Raw genomic sequence first — 25,917 nt, forward strand, 5'->3', positions numbered from 1 at the left:
AGACTGAAAGGAGGACAAGACTTACAAAAGAAATGAATTCCCATTATTTTGAATGATCACTATCAGCATTACATACAAGGAAAAATGGCCATCACACACTTCCAGCATAGATATGGAATTTAAAGAGAGGTCTAGGTAATGGAGCCACCAGGTGAACATGGCCATAGGGCTGGGTAAGACCCTCCAGGAGCAGCTAATAAACAGAACGGGAGGCATCCGATGGGGGCCTCCCAGAGAAGGGTAACATTTAGGGGGCAAGCATGGAAGGTCCCAGGGCTGGCCAGCTGAGTAACTGGAAATTTTAAAAGCATAGTCAAAACTCCCAAGAGAGCACTGAAAAGACTCACAATTACCAGAAGGTTTAGAAAATGCTTCCAATACAGGAAATACTCCATTGATTGGCCTGGATATTATACCCTACGTGAAAAGCTAAAAAAAGTGAAATATCAAAAATATTTGTTAGAACTACATGGTTGAACTTTTCCGTCTGAAAAGTGCACTAATTCTTCAGTACATCTGAAAAAAGCATTACATTTAATAATCGACTGGATGAGACTACACCTGTTTTCCACATTCATTTAAAAAAACATGAAAACTTCAGCTGAATACAGAAAGAACTGGAGGGAGACAGGAAAGTGAATACATCATAAATGTAATATATTTTATGCAAATATTTTCTACACATAAAATACAAACCAAATTTATATTCTGAAACCAATTTCTGAAAGTTTGATATTTTTTTTCTGGTTGAGATAATACATCCCAATAAAGAACTGATTACTGTTGTCTGAATTTTATTTCCATCTCAATAGTAATATATTACAAAAATGAAAAGTTAACAATAAAGCTAAAATAAAGCTATGCGTACCTTAAGCTGTCCAATTTCTTTAAATTTATAAACTTCATATTCCCAGAGTGCTGCATTTTTCCCAAGAATTTTCTGACATTTGCTGGCAGTAAAAATATCCCAGGGGGAAAGAGAGTATAAATAAAAAAAATAAACAGAATAAGTAGACATCTCCCCTAGTGGTTTAGATAAACTGTCATCCCAGAGTTCTGACAGTTGTATCTCAAGTGCCAGGGAACATAAAGGTATTAGGCATTAATGGCTGATACAAGGTTGATGGAAGTCATGAGAATTTACCCAAAATACTTACAAATAAAGATGAAACCCTTTCAGAAGACTACAATTAAGGTTTTTCCCAGTATTTTTCCTGTCTGACTTGCCTGCTTACCAGATGAACACTACTGCTGGTTTGGGGGCCTTTCTTGTGTTAAAGAAATGCCCTCACACACAAAAAGTACCAATTTAAACTACTTCTGGAATGGCTTTAAACAATGGCATACAGTCAGACTTTAGAAAATTAAAATCCTATCATAACATAAATTTGGAGAACTGTTTATATATGAAAAAAGGGTTAGTTAATTTACACAGCAAAGAAACAGGTGTCCCTAAATCTCAGGGGAATAGAAGTAGGCCTGACGGCCGTCTTCCCAAACTGCTACAAAGTCCTGCAGACAGGCATACACAGCTCCAGGGAGCCACTCACACAGACCCACTCGACCACTGTGAAACACGTATGGTCTTGTTCACCATAGACCCCTGTGAAACAGGAGGCTGGGGTCTGATTACAGCCATTTAATTGCCACCCTCTTGTTGGTCGACAATTCTCCTTGAACTGTGAGCAGAGGCACTGCCTTTATTTGGACTACCTTCTCAAGGATGCACATAGAGTGAACAGCCCTGGCAATTAGAGGACACAGATAATGTCTCCCTCCAGAGCAAACAGCAGGTTTGTTTCCTGTGCAGTGTAATAAAAATAACATTCTCCTCTGAAGCCAAGGGCAGGTAGGCTCACTGCCCATTATGAAAGAGTCAGATATGCTATGCTCAGGGTCCCTTTCCTGTAATGTGACCCGCTGAAGGTGCAGGGTCACAGGGACCCCTATGCTCTGCTGTGGGATCTGGTGCAAGTGCAGATACTCTGGCTCCTACTATTGCTGAGACAGATAATCCTGCATCTCTGACCCAGGAGTCTCATTTCTTCCACCAGCACCCAGGAAACTGTGGCAGGCTAACTTGTCAGCTTATGAAAAAGGTAAAATTTTAGATTCTTCATGACTTTTGACACATTTCTCATTAATTAATGACAAAAACATTTCTCTTTTGGTGAAAACGAGATGGCAGCTAGGCAAATAAAATATCAATCGTTTCTGTGGTTAAAAAATTACCTGTTAGATGTTAAAAAAAGTCTTGTCAACTGCACAGAATGGATTATTTTTATTGTTAACCTTGTTCAATTCATGTGTATTAACAAACAATTGTGAAAATGTCATTACTACCGTGCTGCAGCGTCATACTCTCCCTTCTCCACCAGGTGGTTTATATACGCCAAGCCAATATCCTAAGGAAAATGGAAAGAAGGGGTTTTGTAATTAACTGGAACAACCAAAAAGCAGAGTCTCAAGTTTCTGAGCAGGCCATGATAGTCAGGGCTCTACGCACCCTACTAACTGGAACCTGTTTATACATCTCAGTTTGCTTTAAGTAATTATGTCCATTTCCTTCTTAAGCATAAATGTACTTGTATTTGTATTTTTTCAAATTTTAGAATTCGCTATTTTTTTAAATGTTACTATTTTAAAGGTCCTTAGCCTGCTCCCTTCTGAGAGGGACAAAAGAAATCTGTAATATTGGAAACATTATCCAACAACTTCATGTGAGCTACCTGTTTCCTCTATATCAAGTCTGATGAAGATAGTGTAAGAAAAATGAAATGACACGTCATATTCAAGGGAAATGTTCAATATTCAAGTTAACTTTAATGTGAAAATGAGCTCAGAAAAACATGTGTTTACAGATGAGGAAACTGGGGCTCAAAGTACTGAACTGACTGGCTTCAGAGGGGCTGTGTTCATTCACTTATTCCACCTTTGTTCTCAGAGGATTTGGGGTGAACCGTGTCACCAGAGGCGTGGGACATCTTGGTTGATCTCCCATGACAATTCTTATGAAATATTATTTCCAACTAAAAGCATTTTCATGAGAAGCTTAAAGTCAGTATATATAATAAAACTTGGATTTTAAGTTCTACTTTATGTACTAAAAAGTTTTGTGGAATTTCCTCCTGGATGGCAGAAATGGCAGGAGCCCATTTTTCTCACTGCCTGTCTGGTATGAAATTACAAGGTGCTGGGAGAAATGAGTCTATGCATAATAAATGTATAGGATGTTCCACGGCAAGAGTAGAGGGACATACCCATAGTTCTTAGTTTATTAAGCTTTTATTTTAATGACTACTGTGTAGGAGATCATATTTTAAATCTACCGGAACTACGTAATGAAGAAAGGGCACCTAACTCTATTTCTCTGAAAACAGAACACTTACCACATTATCAATGGGTAGTTTTTCTGTCCAGGTTCAGAGAAGAGATGTCTCCTCTGCAGGGCCAATTCCTCCAATCTCTCTCCTCCTACTGTGTCCCCTCCCAACTGTGGAGCTTATTCTGCCACTCATCCTCTCTCTGCACTCCTTTAACTTAAACCCGATTTTCCATCTTTTCACTTAGCGTAAGCATGGTAAGTATCTCCCTTATACAAAATACCACCATCACTGAAGACCTTCTCATGTCACAGCCTCCAGCCAGTCAGTCTCACTCTTTTCCACTTCTCAGCTAACCTAACGGTCTACATTCAACTCTATTTCAGAACCTCTTATTTACTTTTCACTCCCGATAGCATGTTGACATATTGCAAAGCACAATGTACAACTGACCAGCTGAGCTTGTACTTTGAATGGCTTACCTCAGCTACTTAAGCATTCAACTTCTTTACCCTGGAATGTTGTCCTGTCTCAGCTCCAATGACACAACTTTCCTCTGGTTGTTTCAAACGTTTTGTAGGCATCATCCCTTGAATGCCAGCATTCCCAATGGTTCCACTCACGGTCCTCTGTTCTCTGACACTGGACACTTGCCCAGTGTGGACTGGTCCCACTCACAGATTCCACTAACTTGTTTGCGGAGGACTCTGCTGAATGTATTTCTGAGACTAGATCTCTTTCCTGAGCTCTACCAGGATGTCCACAGGTGGCCAAAGCTCAATGTGTTGAAACCAGAATTCATTTTCTCCCCTGATCCTGCTCTTCCTCTCTCTCTCTCTCTTTCTCTCAGTGGATGGAACGCCACTTACCAGAGGCTCAGTCCAAGCCCACAGCCTAGACTTCTCACCCTCACTCACCTGTGCACACAGAGCCAGTCACCATATCCTGGAGGTCACCAGATCCAGCTGACCGAATCTTCCACCCACCTTCCCCTTGCCATGCCTACTGACGGCAGGTCACATCCCTTCCACCTCCACACGAAGGGAATCATATCTAATTGGTTCCCATCTCTACTGGCCTCCCTCTGGCCCCCTTCCTCCATCAGAGAACCTTTCTAACAAGCAAATCTGATGTGACACTGAGAGCTTAACCCGTCTCCTAGAGGTTCTAGATAGAACCAGGCTCCAAATTACTCCTGGCCCTTCAGAATCTGACCCTTGCTTCCTGTGTATAAATGCCTCAAGTGTCCCATATAACCAAGCGGGCCAAGCAGTTGGTTTCACTTCTCTGCACCGTCCCATACACTCTTCAGTTTGCTGGATAACTTCTGCTCCATTTCTAGATGATTCTTGCTTATCCCTTACAATTTTGAATGAAACAAAAATGTTCTCGCTTTCTCTCCTTCTTTTAGTTCTTGAATTATTTTGCTTGTACACTCTGAGAAATAGCCTTTTGTGTAGGGTTTTACAGAGAAGTTTAAGGTGGGGAAAGTATAGGCAGAAGGGATTTGTGCTGAGAGACAAACAGCCATCAAAGACTAAGTGTCCAGTTTTCATCTGTAAGCAATGGTTCTGGGCTCATTGATGTAAGGACCCTTCACACACAGGATAAGGAGTCACTATCATAGTTTTAGCAAAGTCAGCAAAAAAAGAAAAAGGACTTTCAGTCACTATATTTTTTTGAGTCCAAAATGTAATAAAAATATTTGATGTCCTAGATTAGTATCCATAACAAAATCCATTGGGTCTGTAATCATGGAGACACTATAGACATTTAGACAATGTAGTGCTTTGAAACCACTCTTGGTAAATTTTGTGATAATGTGGTTTTACCTAAAGTTTAAAGAAACTTCTTTAAACTGGACAGCTTTGTATTTGAACTGTATTTCACAAATCCAGTTTCCAAATTATCTAAAACTACCACCTAACAGGTGGTAAGTCTCCTGTTTACAAGCAGAAACTGATTTAATAAAATGAAATATCTGACCTTGGGGCTGAAGAGCCAAGTTTGAAAAAAAATTCTCAAAAGTTAGGAAGCATCTATCTGTTCTTTACACATCACTTTCAGTCTCATTATAACTTCCTGAAAGGTGAAGTTCTGTTTCAAATAATACAAGCACACACTTACCAGAATCTTATGTCTTTTTATGTTCTTTTGGCTGATCTCAGCAGCCATCAAAGCTTCCTACATTCACATAAGCATGACAGAGGAGTAGGAAGGGGGAGGAGAGGAAAGGGGGAGAGAGTGGGAAAGAGAGATACTGAGTTAAAGAAAGATAAACACTGTATTTATGATGTTTCAAAGTTTTGGACTACATAAACAAAGCCCCGTTTTCCCATGGCTTTTGCTTGAAGTCCAGGAATTTTTAATGTTATGGTTGAATAAGTCTCACTGCATTCAAACTCAAACAAAAGCAGTCAACCAAAATGAAGACTTCTCTTATTTCCACTTGAATTCATTCCCACATTAGGGTACTGAAATCACGTATCAGACACAAGCCAATATACAACAAAATCTCCTGGGTTCAAACAAAAGTATTCATCTGTCATTCCAAATCTGGGAGACACATGTTGACAAAGGGGCACTCCTTTATGATATGTTAAAAAAGTAAACTATGCATATGTTTAGGTATATCTACAATTAAGATTTTGAAAATCTGATGTTATTGTTATTTTATAATTTTTACTTTTATAATTATTACTTTATAGTTATACTTTATAATTATTACTTTAACACAAATGTGTTAAATGTAAAATGTAACATGATTTCTTTAAGAAACTACTGGATATAAGGCAATATGGTAATAACTTGGTATCAATAACTGGACTTTAAATAGTTTGTAAGATTCAAAACATTTTTCCCCCAAATCCTTTTAAGTGGTTATAAACATAAGCAATAAAGAAGTGGACTATTTTTTTATTTGTTTTTGGTTGATTAGTATATAAGCCCATCAACAGTGTTTCTCTAACTAAACCAACAAAATGTTTTTCTAGCTATTCAAGTTAAAAAATGCATTATTTTAAAAAAAAGTCATGATGGGACATTATCTGCTCAAATTAGTCTAAACCAAGACTCAGTGAAGTGGACATCATCATTCTATATGAATGGATACTTCCAACCATCCTAAGTGAGTATTAATTAGCCAGCTTTACTTTTATATCTGATATAGCACAAAATGAATGACTTCACTAAAATATCCAAACAGACAATTCTGAAATAGTAGCTATATTTTATTTTCCTTGTAAAACCACAAAATAAACACTTAATAAACATATAACTTGACAAACACTTGAAAACATCTAACCCATTCCCTCTCTCCACCACTACCTCCCCTTCACTGACTGGTACAGCCAGTTAACTTCTTTACAAGCTCTTTTCCTTCTAATTTCTGGAAAGAGTATTTGAAAGTTATTAGTGTCCTATATATTTTTAGCTTAGAGTATTCTAATTCACCTACATGAAAGACTTATTACAAAACCTTTATCCTCTCTATGTTACAGAAATGCTAATACTTTCAAAAAAGTAAAATCAAGCTACTTCATATTTCTTCTTTTCAAGAAGCCAGTCAATGTGGTCGTCTTGGTCTCGTTCCTTGGCCACTACAACATCTCTTGGACTCACGATGTAAAATAGTGATTCCCCTTCAGAGTACTCTGTAGGGGAGAGAGGACAGGAATACCCTGGGTGACTCAACAGCAGAAACCTTGGCAGTGGCTTCAAGGGACTTGGTCAGTCTACCCAATTTCAGCAGGAACAGAAAACTCGCCTACCTTGGGAGCAAGTGTTTGGCTCTGTGTGAAGGTAGTAGTGGGAAACAGAGTAGAGAATGATGGAAAATATTTTAGTGCTTTTAAAAATATTTACATGCAAAATTATTTGAAAGAAAAAAGGAGGGGAAGGACAAAGAAACAGAGAGAATACCAAAAACGTTTTTAACATAAGGTAGGTTTTACAATTCTATGTTTAATCCATTAGCATTCTGACCTCAGCTGAAAGATGGTGATCAAAATTCTCCATATCTCGTGCATATTAGAGTTCATCTATTGTATTTACACTTTATTTATGGTCATTTACAGCACTGTTCTATTTTTACAGAACAATTACATCCCACAGTTGGCGATGAATGTTTCTTCCTCATCAAGGTCAAGGCCATTTAAAGCATAAATGACAGATCCCCCAGCCCTGGGGACATCATCTATCATTTCAGCATGTTGTGAACAATGCCAATCGTGAGGGTTTCCTGCAAAATCCAATTATACAATCTGATCTGGAAGGCTTCTAAGTGTGCAGCAGAGTCTGCTCTGAGCAAAACACCAAGATTGGACGCTTTCAGTTGTGAATCACATTTGCTTTTTGCCAAGTCCAGCATATACTCTCACATTTCTCAACTGATTAGGAGCTTCATAGAAGAAAGCGCAAACACGTATAGAGTGTTTTTCATCTCCTTTGGCCAAAATGAGAACTAAAGATATTCTGAAAAAATTGCATTTGTTTTTAAAGCAAGAAAGACTTTCTATAAATAGCTTAAGCTCTTCTATTTTTATCAACATATTTTACAAGGATATGATGCCACCCAAGCAGAGATGCCCCTGGGATGACTAAATGGTAATGTTCACCCTTTATTTCTGAGCAGTGACTAAGTGTATTCATTCATCTATGCAACAAATATATGAAAGTGTGTGCACTCCTGAGCAAACGTTCTAGGGACACAAAGTCAGGAGTGATATGGCAACAAGAGAACCATCCTGCCTGACCGCAATGTAAGTTAAGTTAAGTGCCGTGTTAAACAGGACAAAAGAACAAAGACCATGGGGCCTATTCACCTGGGTCCTGGCCCCATCTCTACCCGTCCCATCTGCTGTGGGTGGTCAAACAGGTTCTACAATCCGTCTGGGCCCTGGTACCTTCAACACAGCCCAGATATTCTCTCACCACCTCAATTTAAATTCCTGGTTTTGCTCATTGTGTGAAGTAGAAAGAAACCTAAGTACAGAAAATACCATGAGCCAGATCCTTGATCTCTCTCACCCAAATGATAATCTCTACATTCATTTTCCTGAAAGCCTCTGACTGTCAGAGCATCAGAAGAGATTTCTTCACAAGTCTCAGGAAGTGGCTGGATAATGTCCAATCTAGGCCTGGCACAGTATTCTCTTTCCTAGGGAGAAAAAGGAGGGAAAGACTCATCTTAATTATATTTCTATAAATTACACAAATTAATTCTAGTTAGCTGTCATTAAGTGCCTTGACATTGCAATTCTGGCAGATATCAGCCTTTCTCACCACCTGCCACAGACAGGCTCACATGCTTTATTTTCTGACCTGCATGAGACACACAGGACAGGGACTGTGTTGCTTCGGCAGCCACCACTGCAGCCCCTCCACCTCCAATGGGACGGTTACCACATACGCCCACAGATGTGTTACAGCTCTTCCTTACCATGTCAGAGAAGGTAAAAACACTATTAAAAATGGCTCCACTACCCAAACCACTGCCACTGCTAGGAAACTTGGTGCTAATGTTGGAAATCCAGAAGCTGGGAGCTGTATCTAAAGCAGAGCCTCCTGAGATGACGGACGTGCTCTCTTTGTACCACCTGATGTGACATATGACTCACGGGGGCTACTGAACACCTGCACTGTGATGACTGTGACTGGGAAAGCGAGTTTATCATTTTAGCTCCTTTTAAGTAATTTAAATTCAGAAAGCCACATTAGGGTTACTGACTAGAGTTCTGGAGAGTGTAGTTCTAGAGCAAGATAGAAGGGGAAAAGATCATTTACTGAGGGCCTAAGATGGTTCCGCTAACCTAGTGGGTGATTATACACAGATTATTTTCATTGTATTATTAGAGTTGTTGTTCCTAATTTTACAGATGAAGGAACTGAAGATCAAAAGTTACAACTAAGGTCAAAGTGATGTATGTAAATAGTGAGACTGGGATTTATGAAAAAATTGGGACTTAAGGTGAACCTTGGATTTGAGATCAAGTTTAACTTTTAAAGTTCATGCTTTTGGAGCATTCAGCACACAGGCATAAAACACACACTTGACTGTGATCCAAAGCAATGGGACCTCAAGCAGTATGCCACTGGTGCGGAGAACACAGATGGAAGGACACCAAGGAGTCCAGAAGACTCCCTAACTGGCCACTTCCCCAAGGGAAACAATATGCTTTGAAGATTTCTTGGATCAATTCTGTTAGGTGAACTGAGAGGCAATCACATTAGCTTTTTTGCATCTCAAACATTTAATACATTCCAAAAATAAAACGGCAACTCTACAAGATCAACTAGTAGAGGAAAAAAAGTGACTATACAGCATAATTTACCAAATCTGTGGAAAAATGAGAAATGTCAATTTTGAAATCATAGGAAAAGAGTAAAAAACCAGAAAGATGTGAATATTAAAATAATTAACTGCTGTAACAATGACAAAAAATATCAAAATTAGAATAACAGAACCGAAAAGGTATTTGAACCAAGTAATAGTAAAGAAAATTGCTTCACTAGACCACATGAATAGCTCCTTTATTGCATAAGAAAACCATCAGCAGTGTGATTCATCTCACTATTTTGTAATTTTTCTTCACTGGTCAAGCTGCCCTACTTAACTGTAACATTCCTAGGACTAGCAATTTGATCTTGTTGACCTCTGATCCCCAATGCTTTGCATGATTCATAACATACATGTGCTTTATTAATGATTAAGAAAAATAAAACATTAGGGGGACAGCGTAATCAATTAGGGCATGTCAGCGAGATCTAACAGTATGCAACCACTCTAACTGGCAATAATGGAGGCTACCCAGCCCTGTGGAGAGAATGGAATGATGCTCATAAACACAGAGCAATGCCAGAAGAGTGTGTGACTGTGACCTCAACTGGGTGGAAACATGCATGCATGTAAAAGGTATAACGGAAAATATTTGGGGGGATGATACTGGGAGTAACAGTTTCTTTAATTTAGCAGTTACAGTGTCTTTTACGTATGAAAAAAGACAAAGGGGGAGTGGTGAGCCCCAACCCTGCTTCTCTATTCCCTTTGTCTTAATTGTATCAGTTTATTCAGTGTTGCAGTATGTTTAAGGACTTAAGGTGCACTCTGGTGTTCCATGAAATGAACAGCTACATACACTGGCATGCACACTTTTAAGTCATCTTCAATACCCTTACTTTTTCCTTTGAAAGAATTTCATTTTCTCATTTGCTCTATGAGGCTGGCCTTTCTTTGGCTTTCACTCCTTTCCAATACTCTCTTTTATTAACAAAGACTGCCTTTCTTTCTTTCTTTTTTTGGTCACTTGTTTATTAGGCTTTCCCTTTTCATTTTACGGCCTCTTCCCTTATGTCTTTCAATCACATTCTCAATTCTCCCCACATTCCTCACCAGAAAGCATTGTATTTACTCCCTCAGGAGCCACTGCTTTTCTTTATTTTCACAAAAATAAATAAAATAATAAACTGCTGTCCTGTAACAGGGCTAGAAGCCAGCCCTATTGATTTTAGCAGGTTTGAGTGTTCACTTAAGTCCAGAGCATCCCGTTGCCTAGCAACATGGGCACCCAGCACTTCAGGTTACTATAGTGATGGCTTCCTAATGCAAGTGCTCTCTGGGAGAAATGCTTGAGAGCAGATACTACTTCAAAACTGGGGCTCCCAGGGTTTTTCTCCCCATTTTATTCCTTGCCATTTGAAAAGGAAAAAAAGAGAGCAAGAGAAGATACAGACAAGGAGAGACTACTTACCATAAAGGGCTAGACAATCAATTGTAACTTCTTTTATACAAAGCATCCAAAAGAAAACCTTTACAGTAAGCTCTCTGGATTTATGCCTTTAAGCCACCCCTCTCTCCCTTCCTGGCAGGACCCCTGGACTCTTAACAATAAAGACAAGCTGGGAATGGGGCTAATACAGGCTTCAAAGGGAGGCTGAGTGTGCATGCCCTCCTCCATGGGCCATACACACAGGCTTCATTCCCAAGTCATGTAAAATGAAATGCAGATTCTCTTCTGCTTCCTATTGGTCATACATTTCATATACATTTGCACTAGTAACTGGGACTTAGTAGCAATCTATTTCAAAGCAAAAATCAAGCTCCTCAGAATCGCTGGGCCATTGGGAGGTCAACAAATACGTCTGGACCACAGGAAATAATGAACTGCCCTTTCCATAATTCCCTCTGACCACAGGGACCCCGGTTGTTGCAGCAGATCAACCTCACTGCTGTCATCTCTGCTAATGCACAGTGTCAGCTTAGTTTCTTTGCCTTTCAGCAAGAGGAATCCTTCATTTCTTTTGACTGAAATACCAGGAGTGAAGGAAAAAAAAGAGAAAAAAGGCTCTCCTTTGCTCAGTACAAGGAACAAAGACTGGCAAGGAGTATGGCTTCGCAAAGGTAAATACGTTAGGCCCATGGGGTCATCTTCTCTGCCAATCTTATTTTACAGGCTGGGAAGTTCTGCGCAGACTATAGCAGAGCCTTTTCACAGCAACCTGATCTGGGCACAATGCTAAAAATGAACCCACATGTCCCTTTGTATATGTGGTGAGAAAAATTACCATTTTTTCTGAAACCTCCTTTACGTAGGAAAGCACGACAAGCTGATCACAGAGAGGCGCAAGTCCACTGATGTAGAATTCACTTTCGAACTGAGACACTGCAAACAAAAGGGATACAGAATTTATCATTAACAGGAGCAAAAAGCAGGGAAGGACACATGGACTGTGAAGACTGGGCTCACCTAGAAACCTAACATAAAGGGGGCATAGAAAAACATACTTTCTTTTGACAGTAAGAAGTACCAGAAAAGGATAGCTGGCAACTTATACTTGAAAATTTCTATCACAAACAAAAAGCAAACCCAGCAATGACAGCAGCATGAATGGTCAAGTGTGACCCAGTGGCTCAGCTAGTTTACAAATGACATGGTTAAAACATATAAAGACACTTTGAAATCCATCAAACTCAATGTAAACTATAATAATCATACTTAAAAAAAAAATGCCTGAACTTAAGTTTCGCACAATTAGGGCATTGCAATGGCACAAAGGTCAAAAGGAATGTTATCTGTAATCATGAAACATTACTAATTTCCTTTTTAAAAATTTATTAGATATTTTATCTAAGGACTTAAAAGTAAATGAAATGGCGTATGAATTCAGATTACATAATGATGAAACACCATTATTTCTTAAGCAAAACAAAGGCTAGAGAATATTCGAAATGCCTTTCCTTTTTAAAGGCAGCCTTTCAAATGTAGAAGAAAAACTGCATTACTTAAGAAGTATATGGATTTAATCACAATGGACCTCAGAGATCTGATAGAGAGCTCAGTGGTAGAAGAGGTACAAATATTGCTACAGCATAATTCTAGTATGTAATTCACTGCTGTTAAATATTAATAAAAAGTGACTCTTGTTTTACGCAACTAAGTTTTGGGATGGTAGGTTACCCAGCACAGCTGATACAGAAGCGGCACCAGCAGAGAGACTTCAGGAACCGTACGTACACTGCGCCTGCAGGCTCATTTGGACCCATACATTTTCTAAGAGTTTCCTGATTCAGGTCTCCACAGTTCTCTGGTATTTGCTTCAGATTTAATGAAGCTACAATGATGAAATGACTTTCTTTGCTGAACTAGGGGAGTTAGTGTAGCATACTGGGGACGATATTCAATGTAGAGTCAGGAAATCTGGTTGTAACTTCAACGAAATTGGACTTGGACAAGCCATTTTAATTTCTGCGAGTATAACGTTTTCCAACTATAAAATAATGGAATCCAAGTAGAAATAAAATCCACAATACAGATGAAATGAAGGAGCTACTGAATGTTTATTCTTACTTCTTTCCATCTTCCCTGCAGGTCACTCATTGTTACTCGTCTCTATCTTTAATACCTTTAATCTTTAATAAAACAACTATTTTCACTATTTTCACACCAAAATGAAGCTGAGGAGGACCAAAAAACTGCTAACTTACTAAATAGTTATGAACATAAACATTAAATAGGATACTATTTCTTATACTTTGTCCTTGATTAGATGGCATAGGTGGTCATGGTGCCCCAGACAGAACCACAGAAAGGAAGTCCACAGGCAGATGCTCTGATCCCAACTCTACCACAACACTTTTTCCTCAACTTCTGTGGGTTTGAACTGAATTCTTATCCAGGCACTTAGAAATACTTTTGGTTGAGTGGCAGTATGGTGCACGTTCACGTGAAGCATATGAGAACCACCTCCACCCCAACCATGCTCTGAGATGAGCACGTCCAGGGTGGCCAGGCTCTGCAGCAGCTCCTACCACTGTGTGTATGTGCACAGGGTGGTGCGCAGGGCAGGGACAAGGGAGGGATGGGAGGTACAGATGCTACTGAACACGGGGCCACACACGAATCGGTGACTGAAGAGGTGATTGTTTCATATTCTAGAAGACATACAGGCATATTAACAAGAGGTGTTGGTTATCTTCACTCCTGAGGTCTGCTAAACTCTGTTTCATAGAAACGGACTTGAGTTTGGTTTTGCTAAAGCACATTTCACTGTTGAAATGGTACACGAACAGTTCCCCTACGAGCAACTAGGGTTAAGAACAATCAAAGAAGTCACAGAGACTGATTCATGGAAATCACAAGAGGTTTGATGTGCTTATCTGCCACAGCACCCGAGGGAGAGCGTCACTGAAGAAGGGGTGGGTGCATAAGGCACTCCTCCAATTGGGGACGCTAAATGGGCTGCCTAGGTTCACTGACAAGGAGCACCAGACAATGTCTCAACTAAGTGTAGCCAAATACACGTCTTGGTTTTTATGAATGAGCTGTAAAATACAGAACAGAGAAGCTAGAAAATAATTCTCTCCAAATCTTTCCTGCTGTATACACTTATTTCCCAGTCACATTAATAAGACAGAAAACTTCCCATTCTCTAATTAAGAACATGATAGAAAATCTAATGTGTTCTTAAAACAAGCAAAGATCTGCAGAAGCACATATCTATTTGGCTTCTCAGTTCCAGATACTGTAGTAAATGATTGTTAAGTAGTAAATCTTACTAGATTTTACTAATTGAGAATTAGTAATAACTTAGGAAGAGACTACATGAAGTGACTAAATTGCAAACTAACAAAAAAAAGTGTTATCACCATGCAGTAGAGTTGAAATTAAATCATTCTTTTGTTTACTAAAATAATTTAATATCAACAAAAATATTCTTATGGAAAACAAAATTTTAATTATAGTCATACCCAGTATGATTCACAAATTAAGAGCTCTAAAATAATGGCTGTTCATCTCAGCTTTGAATATTCTACCACTTAACAATTCACTTTCATTAATACCCACTAATTATGAGATACAGAAAAGAACTCATTTCCCAATGTGAGTTCCTGGTTTAGGAAAATGTCTATAGTTATTCTGCATTTTAAAAAGGGCATTTTAGAATGAATGGTGTGTTTTGTTTTTCCACTACTGCTTACTAATGCAACCAAACATGACTGTTTTTAGATCTATCATCATTCAGTTTATTATTTATATAAATGCTGAAACCAAGAAGGGCTGGCTGGAGACAGTGGTGTCAGAATGAACACGAAAGGATAAGGAATATTTTCCCCCTGAACAGACTTGGAGATAGATTTAGTTGAATGGTAATATTTATTCTTCTTAAGAACATACATAAATTCTGTAAAAGTTTATGGAATGACTTTGTAAAATATCTTCAAGCAATTACTGGCTTTCTATTTCAAATTTTCAATGCACCAATGGAAGTTTCAGTTTATCTTCCTGAAATTCTATTGTTTTCCATATACCAATGATTTTAAGAATTTTAATGAAGATTTTTCCCCCCTAAAGGAAAACCTGCTTAAATACACATGGTTTACAGGTCTAATCCCACAGAAGCTCACCTTTAAACTGACTATCTGGAAGAGATACATGACAAAGAAAATAAAACAAATTCAAGTTGGAGAGCACTAAAATAAAACAGAAAGCAAGAGCTGGTAGGCGGGGAGAAAGAGGAGACGAATAAGCAGAGAGTTTCCACAGGGAGCCAAAAAAGACAGCGGCTGTACTTCATTCAGATCAAGGAGATCCCGCAAGTGAGGTGATGGCTTGAGGGCCCTGCAGGGAGCGTGCTGTGTTCCCTGGGATGAGGACGGTTGTAGCAATGGTGGCAGGGTCCTCCTCCTCCTGATGCTGGTGCAAGAACTGTTAGGCATTCTTAGACATATCTTAGAGGAAAGAATTAAAAAAAAAAGAGAGAGTGATTCTAAGCAGATTAAGAGAAAAAGAGAAAGAGCATTTAAAAAAGATGTCATAGGAAAATTCTATCCAGAGATCTTCTGGATCCAGAAATGAGGATTCCACACTCAGCCCTGATCCAGAAGGAACACTACAGATCTTCATCAGCATCGCCCAGCACTGCAAGCCAAAAACACAATTTACCTATGTAACGTAAAATTTTCTAGTAGCTACATTAAAAAGAGTTGACATTTAAAATATCTATTTAATGCAACATATCCAAGATATTTTCATTTGAACATGTAACATAAAAAGTTATTAAGATACATGGCTTTTTATTTTCACACTAAGTCTCTGGGACCTTATGTGCAGTGCACTCCATCTGCACGTGCCACCTGCCAAGCACGTACTAACTCCAAGGAGCCAGTGGCTACTGTGGTGGACAGTGCACGTCGAGATGCCCAGAAGAGCTTGTCTCTGTCTAAAGTCCAGCAACTTAACTCAAATGTACCTTGATGGTGCTCATCCTGGGTCACTATTTTCAGATACACAATGTGCTATTTTAATTTACAGCTTCAAATTTTGTTTCTTTATAGTTTCTGGACATTTTCCTTCAACTACTGTTTTTGGTATTTGTGTGTGTGTGTGTTTCTTTGCTCCTCATTTCTTCAGAGACTCCTATTTGTAGGTGGAATCATCTTTGCTTCAGTATTTATCACATAATGTGAATTTCTTCTTTCTCTTACTGTGCTGTGATTTTTGAAACCGCCCTTCTTTCCTCTGTACTTCTCTTACAGTGTCATGTTTGTGTTTATCTGCTCTTGGGTTCCTTCTAGTTTAACCTTCATTTCTGAAATGATCTTTTAATTATAAATATTTCCTGAGTTCTGTCACCTCATTTGAAATTTTTAAAATTCTGACTTCTGTTATTTTTTTCATGCCTCACATCACTTTTTCAATGTCTCGGAGCTTGTTCCGAAAGAGCAAGTCGCAGCTGTATGCTGTTTTGCAGGTGTCCCTTCCTGGCGCACTCCCCTTGCTAAGGGTGTGGGTCTGTTCCTGGCTCACTTTTTCTTAAACCTCGGTACAAGCTTCAATCCTGGGACTTGCCCGGTGCTCGTCTGTGGTGCTGTCCCTGTCCCTGAGCTCTCCAGAGGAGGCAGGGACAGGACAGCTCCTGGAACTTCACAGAGCTCCCTATTCTGTGGTTTTCATCTTGTGTTAAGACTGTGGTACCCTGCCTTCTGGGACTTCCTGGCTCTGTACTCTCCCCGCTATTCCTGGATCTACTCTTTCTTTTGTTCCTATCCTCCCACACTGCTCAGTTTTTACTCCTCCTGGGAGCCCAGCCCTGGCAGAAAGCACTGGGTGCTCCACTGGGGGGTTCACAGGGGCCCCTCAGCCTCACTGCAGCCCTGCACCCTCTCTTCTCAGAGTGGTCCGGGATCTCTTCCAGGGAATGCTGGCCTACTGTTTTGGAGTTCTACTGGTCCCCAGTTTGCTAGCTGCCCCATTTCTCTGCCTTTTTCTTGCAGACATTACTGTAACAGGTCCTGCGGCTATCAGTGGTTTTTCCATCTGCTTGTACCCTGGGGTTCTCAGGCCTACCTTGTCACTCGGTGTGGTCGTAAATGTTATCTGTGGGGCACTGGTTATATGATCTGGTTCTGTTACTCAAGCAGATTGAAAAATTATGCTGCCACTACCAGCATCCTTCCAGAATATTCCACACACAAAATGTTAACATCTCAGGGTTACACACCAACTCTGTACCAGTCGGGGTCGGGGGTAGAGTCACAGACACATAAATATTGTTGGGCCATCAATAACACACTAGCAGTTTCAGAATGATTGTCAGGTGATTGAAATAAAAATTAACAAGGAAGGACTTTCTTGAACTCTGGGTCTTATATCTCTATGAGTTACCCACACTTCATAAAGAATTACTGAGTACCAGTTAGGCATAAGACACTCTTCTAGAATCATCAGGATGAGGGAGACTGACTTAAAACAGATTGTGAATCTAGAAGCTAAAGAAATAATTAAAGCACCATATGCTATGTAAAAATGGATATAGGTATAAACCAAGGAACAGTACGAAGCAGGGAAATTTACTTCAGGAGGGGCAGGGATAGGGCTGGATACACTGGCAACAATAATGACTATAAGCCTCTTAAGCGCAGGAATGGTGTTTACAATATAGAGAAAAAGTTTCATTAAATGCTCATTATAAAAAATGTCATTAAAAAAAGATAAAAAACTGATGTGTATTTAGATTGGAAAGGATAAAAATCAAGATTTTACTTAGGTCTGGATAAAAAGACCATTCCCCAAATAATTCACAACTAGATTATTTTATTTAATCAGTGTATTCAGACTTATAAGAGATAATTAAATCAATATTCTTACTTCTACCTCTATCATAGAGGTTGACATATACATTTTACTCAGAAAGATAGTTATGAGAGGTATTAATCTCTTCAGAATAATTCAGTAAATCCTTATTTACATCTTTCTCTGAATTCTCTTTCAAGTGAATTTAAGGAACATTATTTTAGTCTTTTGATTGTTAAACCAGTGTTTTTCGCTCACTTAATATAATAGTAAAATTAAGAACAGCTTCCATTTAATAAACACTATGTGGGGAGGCAGTATGCTAAGATTTGCCTACATTATCTCTTTCCACCAGTATGACCCCATACTTATTTCACAGGGCCACTGAAGTCCAGTGACATTAACTAACTTGACTGAAGTCACTTGAGTAGACTGAAGTAGAAGTAGGAATCTGAAGTCACTCTAGCCAAACATCAATCAGAACATGGAACTGCTCAGGTCAAATGTGCATTGGTTAGCAGGGACGGAAGTTAAGGGCTTGCTGCCTCTCTGGTAGTTCTGTCCATGCAGCTGGGAGGCCCAGCCCCTCTGTGACTGTGTTATGCTACAAGGGCATTGCACTACCTGGAGCTTGGGCTGCAGCTTGGTTTGGGGTCCTAGTTTCCCTTTTGTTGATCCCCAAATGCCCATTAGCTAAATGTGACCCAGAAGGATTTTGTGTCTTTACTAAATAAAGCAATATACTATAGATTTTTAGCTTCTACGATCCTTAAAAAAGCAAACAAACAAACAAAAAATTTCTCAGGCAATTTATAGATAAGAATAATTATCTCTGTTTTGTATTCCACTTACAAAAAAGCATCGAGGTCCCTTTATTATGCTAGTGCCTTATTCCCAAGAGAATCTGGCTCCTTCATTATCAGATATTAGTATTTCATGATGAACTGGATATAATGTCCGCAGACTTTTCAGCAAGTTTGGACACTTTGTCTGCATGACCACGGATACAAGAAAATACATTCTGAAATCATGACATTTCAACATCCTCAGGGCTGTGCTATGAAGCAGATGCATTAAAATAAAAGTGACTTTAAAATGCTCTATGTCAGTATATTGTGAAAAAGACCTAATACATAGGAATGAGATAGGAGAGAATGGTTAATGACAAAATAAACCAGGAGCTGACAGCACATGAGACAAAAAGCGTCTAAAGCAAATTTAGTCTGCAATTTAGTTGCATATTTTCCAATCAATATTCAACACGCCGCAGTGTTAAATGAAAACACTAAACTGAAGTAATGATCTCATCTACTAAACTTCAGCACTCACAAAGCAGCAGTGATAAGAAATGACTTAGTGAGTAGCTTACCACACACTGCTTGGCAGCAGAAAAGGCAGTGGTCAAGGACCTGCTGGGTCAAAACGTTCAGATCAAACAGTTGTACTTTAAGTTGTAGACAGACTTAATCAAAACAAGAAAGGACAAGTGCTGGTGAGGAAGTGGAGAATTTGGAATCCTTACACACTGTTGGTGGAATGCAAAATAGTGTAGCTGCTATGGAAAACAGTATGGAGGATCCTCAAAAAACAAAATTAGAATTACCATATGACCCAGCAACCCCCCTTCTGGGTATTTATCCAGAACAACTGAAATCAGGATCTTGAAGAGTCACTAGTACTCCCATGTTCATTGCAGTGCTATTCACAGTAACTGAGATGTGGAAACAACCTAAATGTCCATCAACAGAGAGGAGTGATACACACACACACACACACACACACACACAATGGAATACTATTCAGCCTTAAAAAAAAGAAGACTATAATATGCAACAATATGGATGAACCTTGAGGACATTATGCTAAGTGAAATAAGCCAATTGCAGAAAGACAAATACTACATGATTCCACTGATAGGAGGTGGTTAAATAGTAAAATTAATTGAATCAAAGAGTGGAATGGTGGCTGCCAAGGGTGGGGGTTGGGAGTACACACTCAAAAAAGTTGCTTATCACAGGGCATCAAGTTTCAGTTAAACAAGATGAGTAAGCTTTAGTAATTTGCCATAAAAAATGATACACTTAAACATTTATTGAGAGGAGATGTCATCTTAAGTGTTCTTAATATACACTTAAACATTTGTACTTAATGTACACTTAAACTAATGTACACCACTTAAACATTTATTGAGAGGATATGCCATCTTAAGTGTTCTTAACACAATACAATAAAATTTAAAAATAAATAAATGTTTTAGAGACCAGAAATCCCCCCAAACTACCTTACTGCACCAACAAAACTTAAGTTAAATACTCAAAAGTAGCAAAAAAAGTGTTTTTCCTCTTTTTCTAATAGTTTAAAGAATCATGTGACAATCTGGATTTTATTCCCCTTTCTAAGAAACAATTTTGGTAGCCACCCAAGGCAACTATATTCCAGATAATCCCTAACAATTTGGAGGAGAAACAATGAAGGGTTGCCAATCCCAGCTACTGCAGACAGTGCTGCAAGAGGAACTAAAAATTTCTAAAAACAAAATAAGAGGAAATAAAATTTCTCCTTCTCCGAATGAGACATGTCACTGCACCAAAATAAAACAAAAAACAAAACCTGCACTTCCATTCCACCTGGCTGTTTGAAGAACAGCTGAACAAACATCATCTGTGGCATTTAAAATGACCTTGAATTCTAGAGAATTCTATCCAGTGGTTTTTAACAGAATGCCTGGAGCAAGTCTCTGCCCTTCTCATTAGTTCCTCCAGCTGCAAATGAGGGCCAGGGATTAGGTAGTGGGAATGCATAGGAAGAATATATGACACAGTGGTTAGAAGCCATAGCTTTGAAACCACACATACCTGAGTTCAAGCGCTGTCTTCGCTACATATGAATATAATCACCGGGAGCAGGTTACCTGACCCTTCTGAACCTCAGTTTCTTCACCTATAAAATGTGATGAAAAGCCCTGCTCATTGGGATCACTGTTAAAATTAAATCAATTGTTTCTAATGTATTTAGTAGGTACCTAGTGGTGGTTGTTAGAAAATGAACAAAAAAATTTCTTCAGGTGCTTCAGATTTCTCACCACTACTTACCATGGAGAAAATTTATTAATTTCACACCCAACAACAAACATTTGAGCCTCTAGCACTGAGTGGGAATGAGTTCTTAGTTTGAGGAGAAGTGGAGGGAGGAATAGACATGTAATGAAGTCAGTCTAGTAAAATCTTAATTGCAGAATTTAGGGGGTTGAGTACATGCAGGCTCACTTTTTTGTGAAAATTCTTCACTTTTCTGTATGTTTTTAATTTTTCATAATAAAATGTTGGGGAAAAATGCAGAATAGAAGACTTAGCAGATTATAGAGAGTCAAACTGGGTTAGAACAGAACAGAAAAACATACATAGCTAAATCCTTAAGCAAAAACACCTTGAATGATAGCAGAGCTGTCTTGATTCCTGCTGAGACTTAGGACTATGAGATGAAGCATGCCACTCGAGCAAAGAGAACTGTCCCAGTGCTGGAACCCGTGCATCTGGGTCAGACCAGCAACAGGTGACTGAAGAGTGGTGCTTAAGTCTAAGAAAGACACTTATTGCAAAGCTCTCCTCCATTAGGCAAACAGATCTTCCACTTCTAGGTCACTGTCTTCCCAATCAATCAAGAGGCTGGAAATAGAACAATGTGCTAAATTCTAAGAGCCGTAGCGTGTAATTAATTGAAGATAGGGACACTACTTAATTAAAGTTGAAAAGATGTTCCTTTTCTTTCCTCCTCTCTCTCTTTCTTTCTGGCTCCTGTCATTTTATACAGATTCCCATATAGTTTTTCTTGATTACTTTTTTTTTGAAAAAAACTTCCATATGAAATCAAGACTTGGAAGTCAGTCATTAATTCCTTACATGTAAGTCATCTGTCACTGGCAACAGACACCCAGAAAACAACCCACAAATATTGCCTTCACTTCCCAACACTTGATGTCAACTCTCTAATTACCATTCCATAAACACCATGGAAGACTATGGTGAAAAGTGCCAGAGGGTTAGGGAGCTCCATGAGAACATAAGGTCTAAATTAAATTAAAAGTAAGCATGGGAGGCATCAACCACACCTTACTTCTTACAGAGTAATTTGAAAGAAGAAATGACATCCAAACAGCCTTATGTACAGAGAATGTCTTCATGGGCTGGTGATTAGCCAGTGAGCTTAAATTTTTATTATCATTATTAGTTTGCACTTATAATAATAAGTCAATATCCTACTGAAAGGTTGTTTTTGGTGTTGTTTTTGAGATTGTGACTGATAAGGAAGAGTTTATAAACATTTGGCTTCTAAGAAATGTACAGCCACAGATTTTTCTTTAATCTCAATGGTGTTTTTACCTCATTTACTAAAGGAGAGTGGCTCACACTGTTCAGGGCTTAAGCAAATTGTAATCCAGTTCTCCTAATATTTCTTTTTTCCTTTATCCTAGTCAAGGACTCTTGTCTAAACCACTTTGCCTCCTGCTGTGGAAATGGTTTATATTCTTAAAGGTTTGCTCTCAAGAGGGGAAAAAATGGTACTTAACCACTAACCACCGTAGTAAAATGTAAGTAATGTGATATTGTTAGTACCCACACATGATCTATTTCACGCAAATTGTAGTACAGATGAACTACACTTTAATAACGTGATCCCAGGGCTCTCAGGCCACTGCTGGGCCTGCTATTAGCAGTCCTGGAGCTGAGATGGAAGTTTGCTTGGCAATAATAACCACCACGATTCAGTAAGTGCCTACTATATGCCAAGTACCATGGTACAGACGTCACTTAAGTCATGCTAATTCTCACACTCACCTGCAGAGGTTGGTGTTATTACCTTCATTTTACAGGGGAGAAAAGCCTGGCTCAGGAAGGTGAAGGAACCTTGCTGAGATCAGACAGGAATCTGGCAAACTGCTTTGTCTCTTTGGAAGTTTTTGGTGGCTCTGCACTTAGGGTCTATCCAGGTTAACACAATTTAACATAGTTTAACTGTCTGATCGAATAAGTTATAAAGGAAGTGGTATATTATCTTTGGTTACTTCTCCTGAATAGATGTTTCCCTGAGTCACTAATTAGTTCCACATACTGTTGTTTAGTACCTACATGTGCAAGGCATTGTGCCAGGACTCTGAGACACACACACTGAGAAAAACCTGACCCAGTGTGTGTTCTAAGGGAGGCTACTGTCTGAAGGAAGAGATAGCACTGCTCTGAATAATCACATGATCACTGCACTAAGACAAGTTTAGAACAGAGTGGTATGCAGTAGAGGCCTGCATACCACTGAGGATATGCATACCAGGGAGGATCTGGCCTACTTAGGAAGGTCCAGTGGGCTCTCCAAGAAAGCAACGCTTGAGTTGAGATGTGCTTAACAATGACTAAGGGTCAATGAATTGAAAAGAAGCAAGAAGAGTATTCCAGAGAGGTTGGAAGGAGGAGCATGGATAAGTGAAAGAAGCAGTGGGGCTGCAGCACAGAGACCAAGGAGAAGCTTGGTAGGAGCTAAAACTGGAGAGACCTAAGAGGGCCAACACGGATCCCCGTGGCCTACACATTAAAGAGACCCACCTTTATCTAAGAACAACGGGAACAGGCTGAAGGGTGGTGACACAATCTAATTTGTGTTTTGACTACACTGGGAGACCAGATGACAGGAGCTCACAATGGAAGACAATAAACCAGTTGGGAGGCTGTTGCTACTATGATCCAGCGAAAAGATCCAGGCAGTTGGGGAGAGACCAGTGATGATGAAAGTTAATATTAAGAAGGTACATGTTAACAGGACAAGATGTCAACACTCTGCTATGAGCTATGGATGCAAAAATTTGACTGAAATTCTCACAAGCAACCTTGGGATGGGTACTCTTGTCCACATTTTATTGATGAGAATATTGAGGCTTGTAGAAATGTGTCCAAAGTCCAGGTGCTAAACAACAGATCAGAAGCCAGAACCATGGTTATGCAAATTCAAAACCAACTATAAAATTACTGTGCACAAATTAGAAATATAATTAGAAGGGTCTCTATGTGAAATTTCCAAACTTAAACACTTCTTGATCTCTGTCATCAAGGTCCCAAGTGATGAGCTGTGAAGAATACAGTCTCAGGTTTCCCCTTAATAAAAAGCCTTACACTATAGAAGGCATACCTATTTCAACATAGCGACTTGGCAAGTCCCTCATTTCACTGGCATGCCGCTCCTTCACTGAGCATATCTGGAAAATAAATTTTCAGGTTATTTTATTCACTTGATGGAAAACTCTTCATGACATTTTATCCAATATACGAGACTTTCGTTAAATTAGCCATGTGGTGCTACAGATTAGGTGCACACAATCTAAAACGACAGAAATTATTTTCAGTAACATAGCAACCATTACTTACATTCTTCAACATTTTTCTCCAATGGAGTCTTAATCAAGGCCAAAGAAAAACTATAACAGAGTTTTAACAAATTTCCAACAACTCATTCACTGCAGCCCCACTTAAGGACTATTTCTTTCATCTCCAAATAAAGCTGTGGCAGAAGTACTCCACGGGAGATGCCCCAGGGCTATCTGGGCAACAATCGTCTTAGGTCTTGTGCTTCTGATTACGTATGAGTAATTTTTTTCACTGTTGCTAAATAATACTTTGTAAAAGTAGCACCTGTTCTTCTCAAGGATATTACAAATCAATGTATTATATAACTTAAACTAGGGGCTGGGAATCTACAGCCTCGCCCCAGCCTGTTTTTTAATGGCCTGTAAGCTAAAAATAATTTTTATGTTTTTAAAGGCTTAGGAAATGAAGACAGAAAAAAAAAGAAAAATATTCAGCAGAGACAGTATGTAGCCTGTAAAGTTGAATATATTTACTTCAGCCTTTTACAGAAAATGTTTGCCAACCTATTTTAAATTATAAGTATATAGTTTGCATTGTGTGTGTGTGTGTGTACATACCTATCACACATACAACACAATATGCATGTGTGTTAATATTTGTATTGTGATAAGACTATTGTGATAAGAAAACCCGTTTCTGGGGTTTTCTTTTGCTGTAGTTTCTGAAATGAATATATTCTATCCAGAATAAGACTCAAGAAAAATTTACACAAGTTCAGCCATTGAGGTACGACTGAAAAGTTACATACTGTTTGTACACAACTTTCACCAGAAACCAGGTTTTTTCCTTTTTCCTTAGAAGTATTTATTGTGTTATTTTATAGCTGCTACACTAAGTACAGCTACAACGCAGAAAATTCTAAAATGCAAAACCCAAAGGGTAAAAACAGCATTATCCATTGTACCAGCTAAGGTGAACACCACTAACATTATTTTTTTGGAAGCTACTTCCAGTAGCCTAACTTACTGTTAAAATGAAATATGTATTTAAGTATTCCTTGACAACACATTTCAATGTCTTTATACTATTGCATTACACAAATGTACTATAATTTAGTTAACCTATCCCCTTTTAGACTTTTTTTTTTGCTTCTATTTCTCTTTAATGCAGGCAACAGTGCAATCAGCATACTTGGATATAAAGCTTTCGGACTTCTGTTTCCTCAGAATAAATTTCTAGAAGAAGATCTGATAGATCAATGGGTATGTACACTTCTACAAAGTTTGGTTCTATTTAACAGTCACATCCAAACTCCTATCCAGCAACAACATGACAGTATTTATTGTGTTATTTCTCAGACACAGGACTTGAACTCAAGGCTGTGGAGGGATAAGCATCTACTTAGGAGACTGGCTATTTTCTCTTTCTGCTATTTGTCTCCAGTCTGTCTCAGACAATTTCCTTTCCACTTCTCCAATTTCTTTCTCCTTTTGTCAGACTTTTGATCTTATCTATTACCAATTTTAGTGTCCAGACTTAATAGGAAAACTACTAAATTGTCTCCTAGGCATGCTCCACAATGCCAAAGGGACAACTGTTTAAAATGCTTGTAAAACTACTTGAGAAGTAGTATTTCAAATACTTTGAAGTATAATAGAAAGTATGAATATATGT

The 25,917-nt window shown here is 38.8% G+C and overlaps 1 protein-coding gene across 3 annotated transcripts in view; it reads right to left on the bottom strand.

Moving 5' to 3' along the window:
* The window catches only part of VPS41 (VPS41 subunit of HOPS complex), a 190,678-nt gene that overhangs the window by 35,055 nt on the left and 129,706 nt on the right, over window positions 1-25,917 (bottom strand). For all 3 annotated transcript variants that reach the window (XM_017661346.3, XM_073239066.1, XM_073239067.1), the window contains exons 10-16: window positions 24,068-24,134; window positions 11,886-11,983; window positions 8,352-8,481; window positions 6,861-6,976; window positions 5,451-5,507; window positions 2,344-2,405; window positions 869-950 (exon numbers count right to left, since the gene is read on the bottom strand). In XM_017661346.3, the coding sequence (XP_017516835.2) occupies window positions 869-950; window positions 2,344-2,405; window positions 5,451-5,507; window positions 6,861-6,976; window positions 8,352-8,481; window positions 11,886-11,983; window positions 24,068-24,134 (612 nt within the window). The remainder of the gene's footprint in view (window positions 1-868; window positions 951-2,343; window positions 2,406-5,450; window positions 5,508-6,860; window positions 6,977-8,351; window positions 8,482-11,885; window positions 11,984-24,067; window positions 24,135-25,917) is intronic.

Source organism: Manis javanica, chromosome 6 (assembly GCF_040802235.1).
Source record: "Manis javanica isolate MJ-LG chromosome 6, MJ_LKY, whole genome shotgun sequence".
Lineage (NCBI taxonomy): Eukaryota > Metazoa > Chordata > Mammalia > Pholidota > Manidae > Manis > Manis javanica.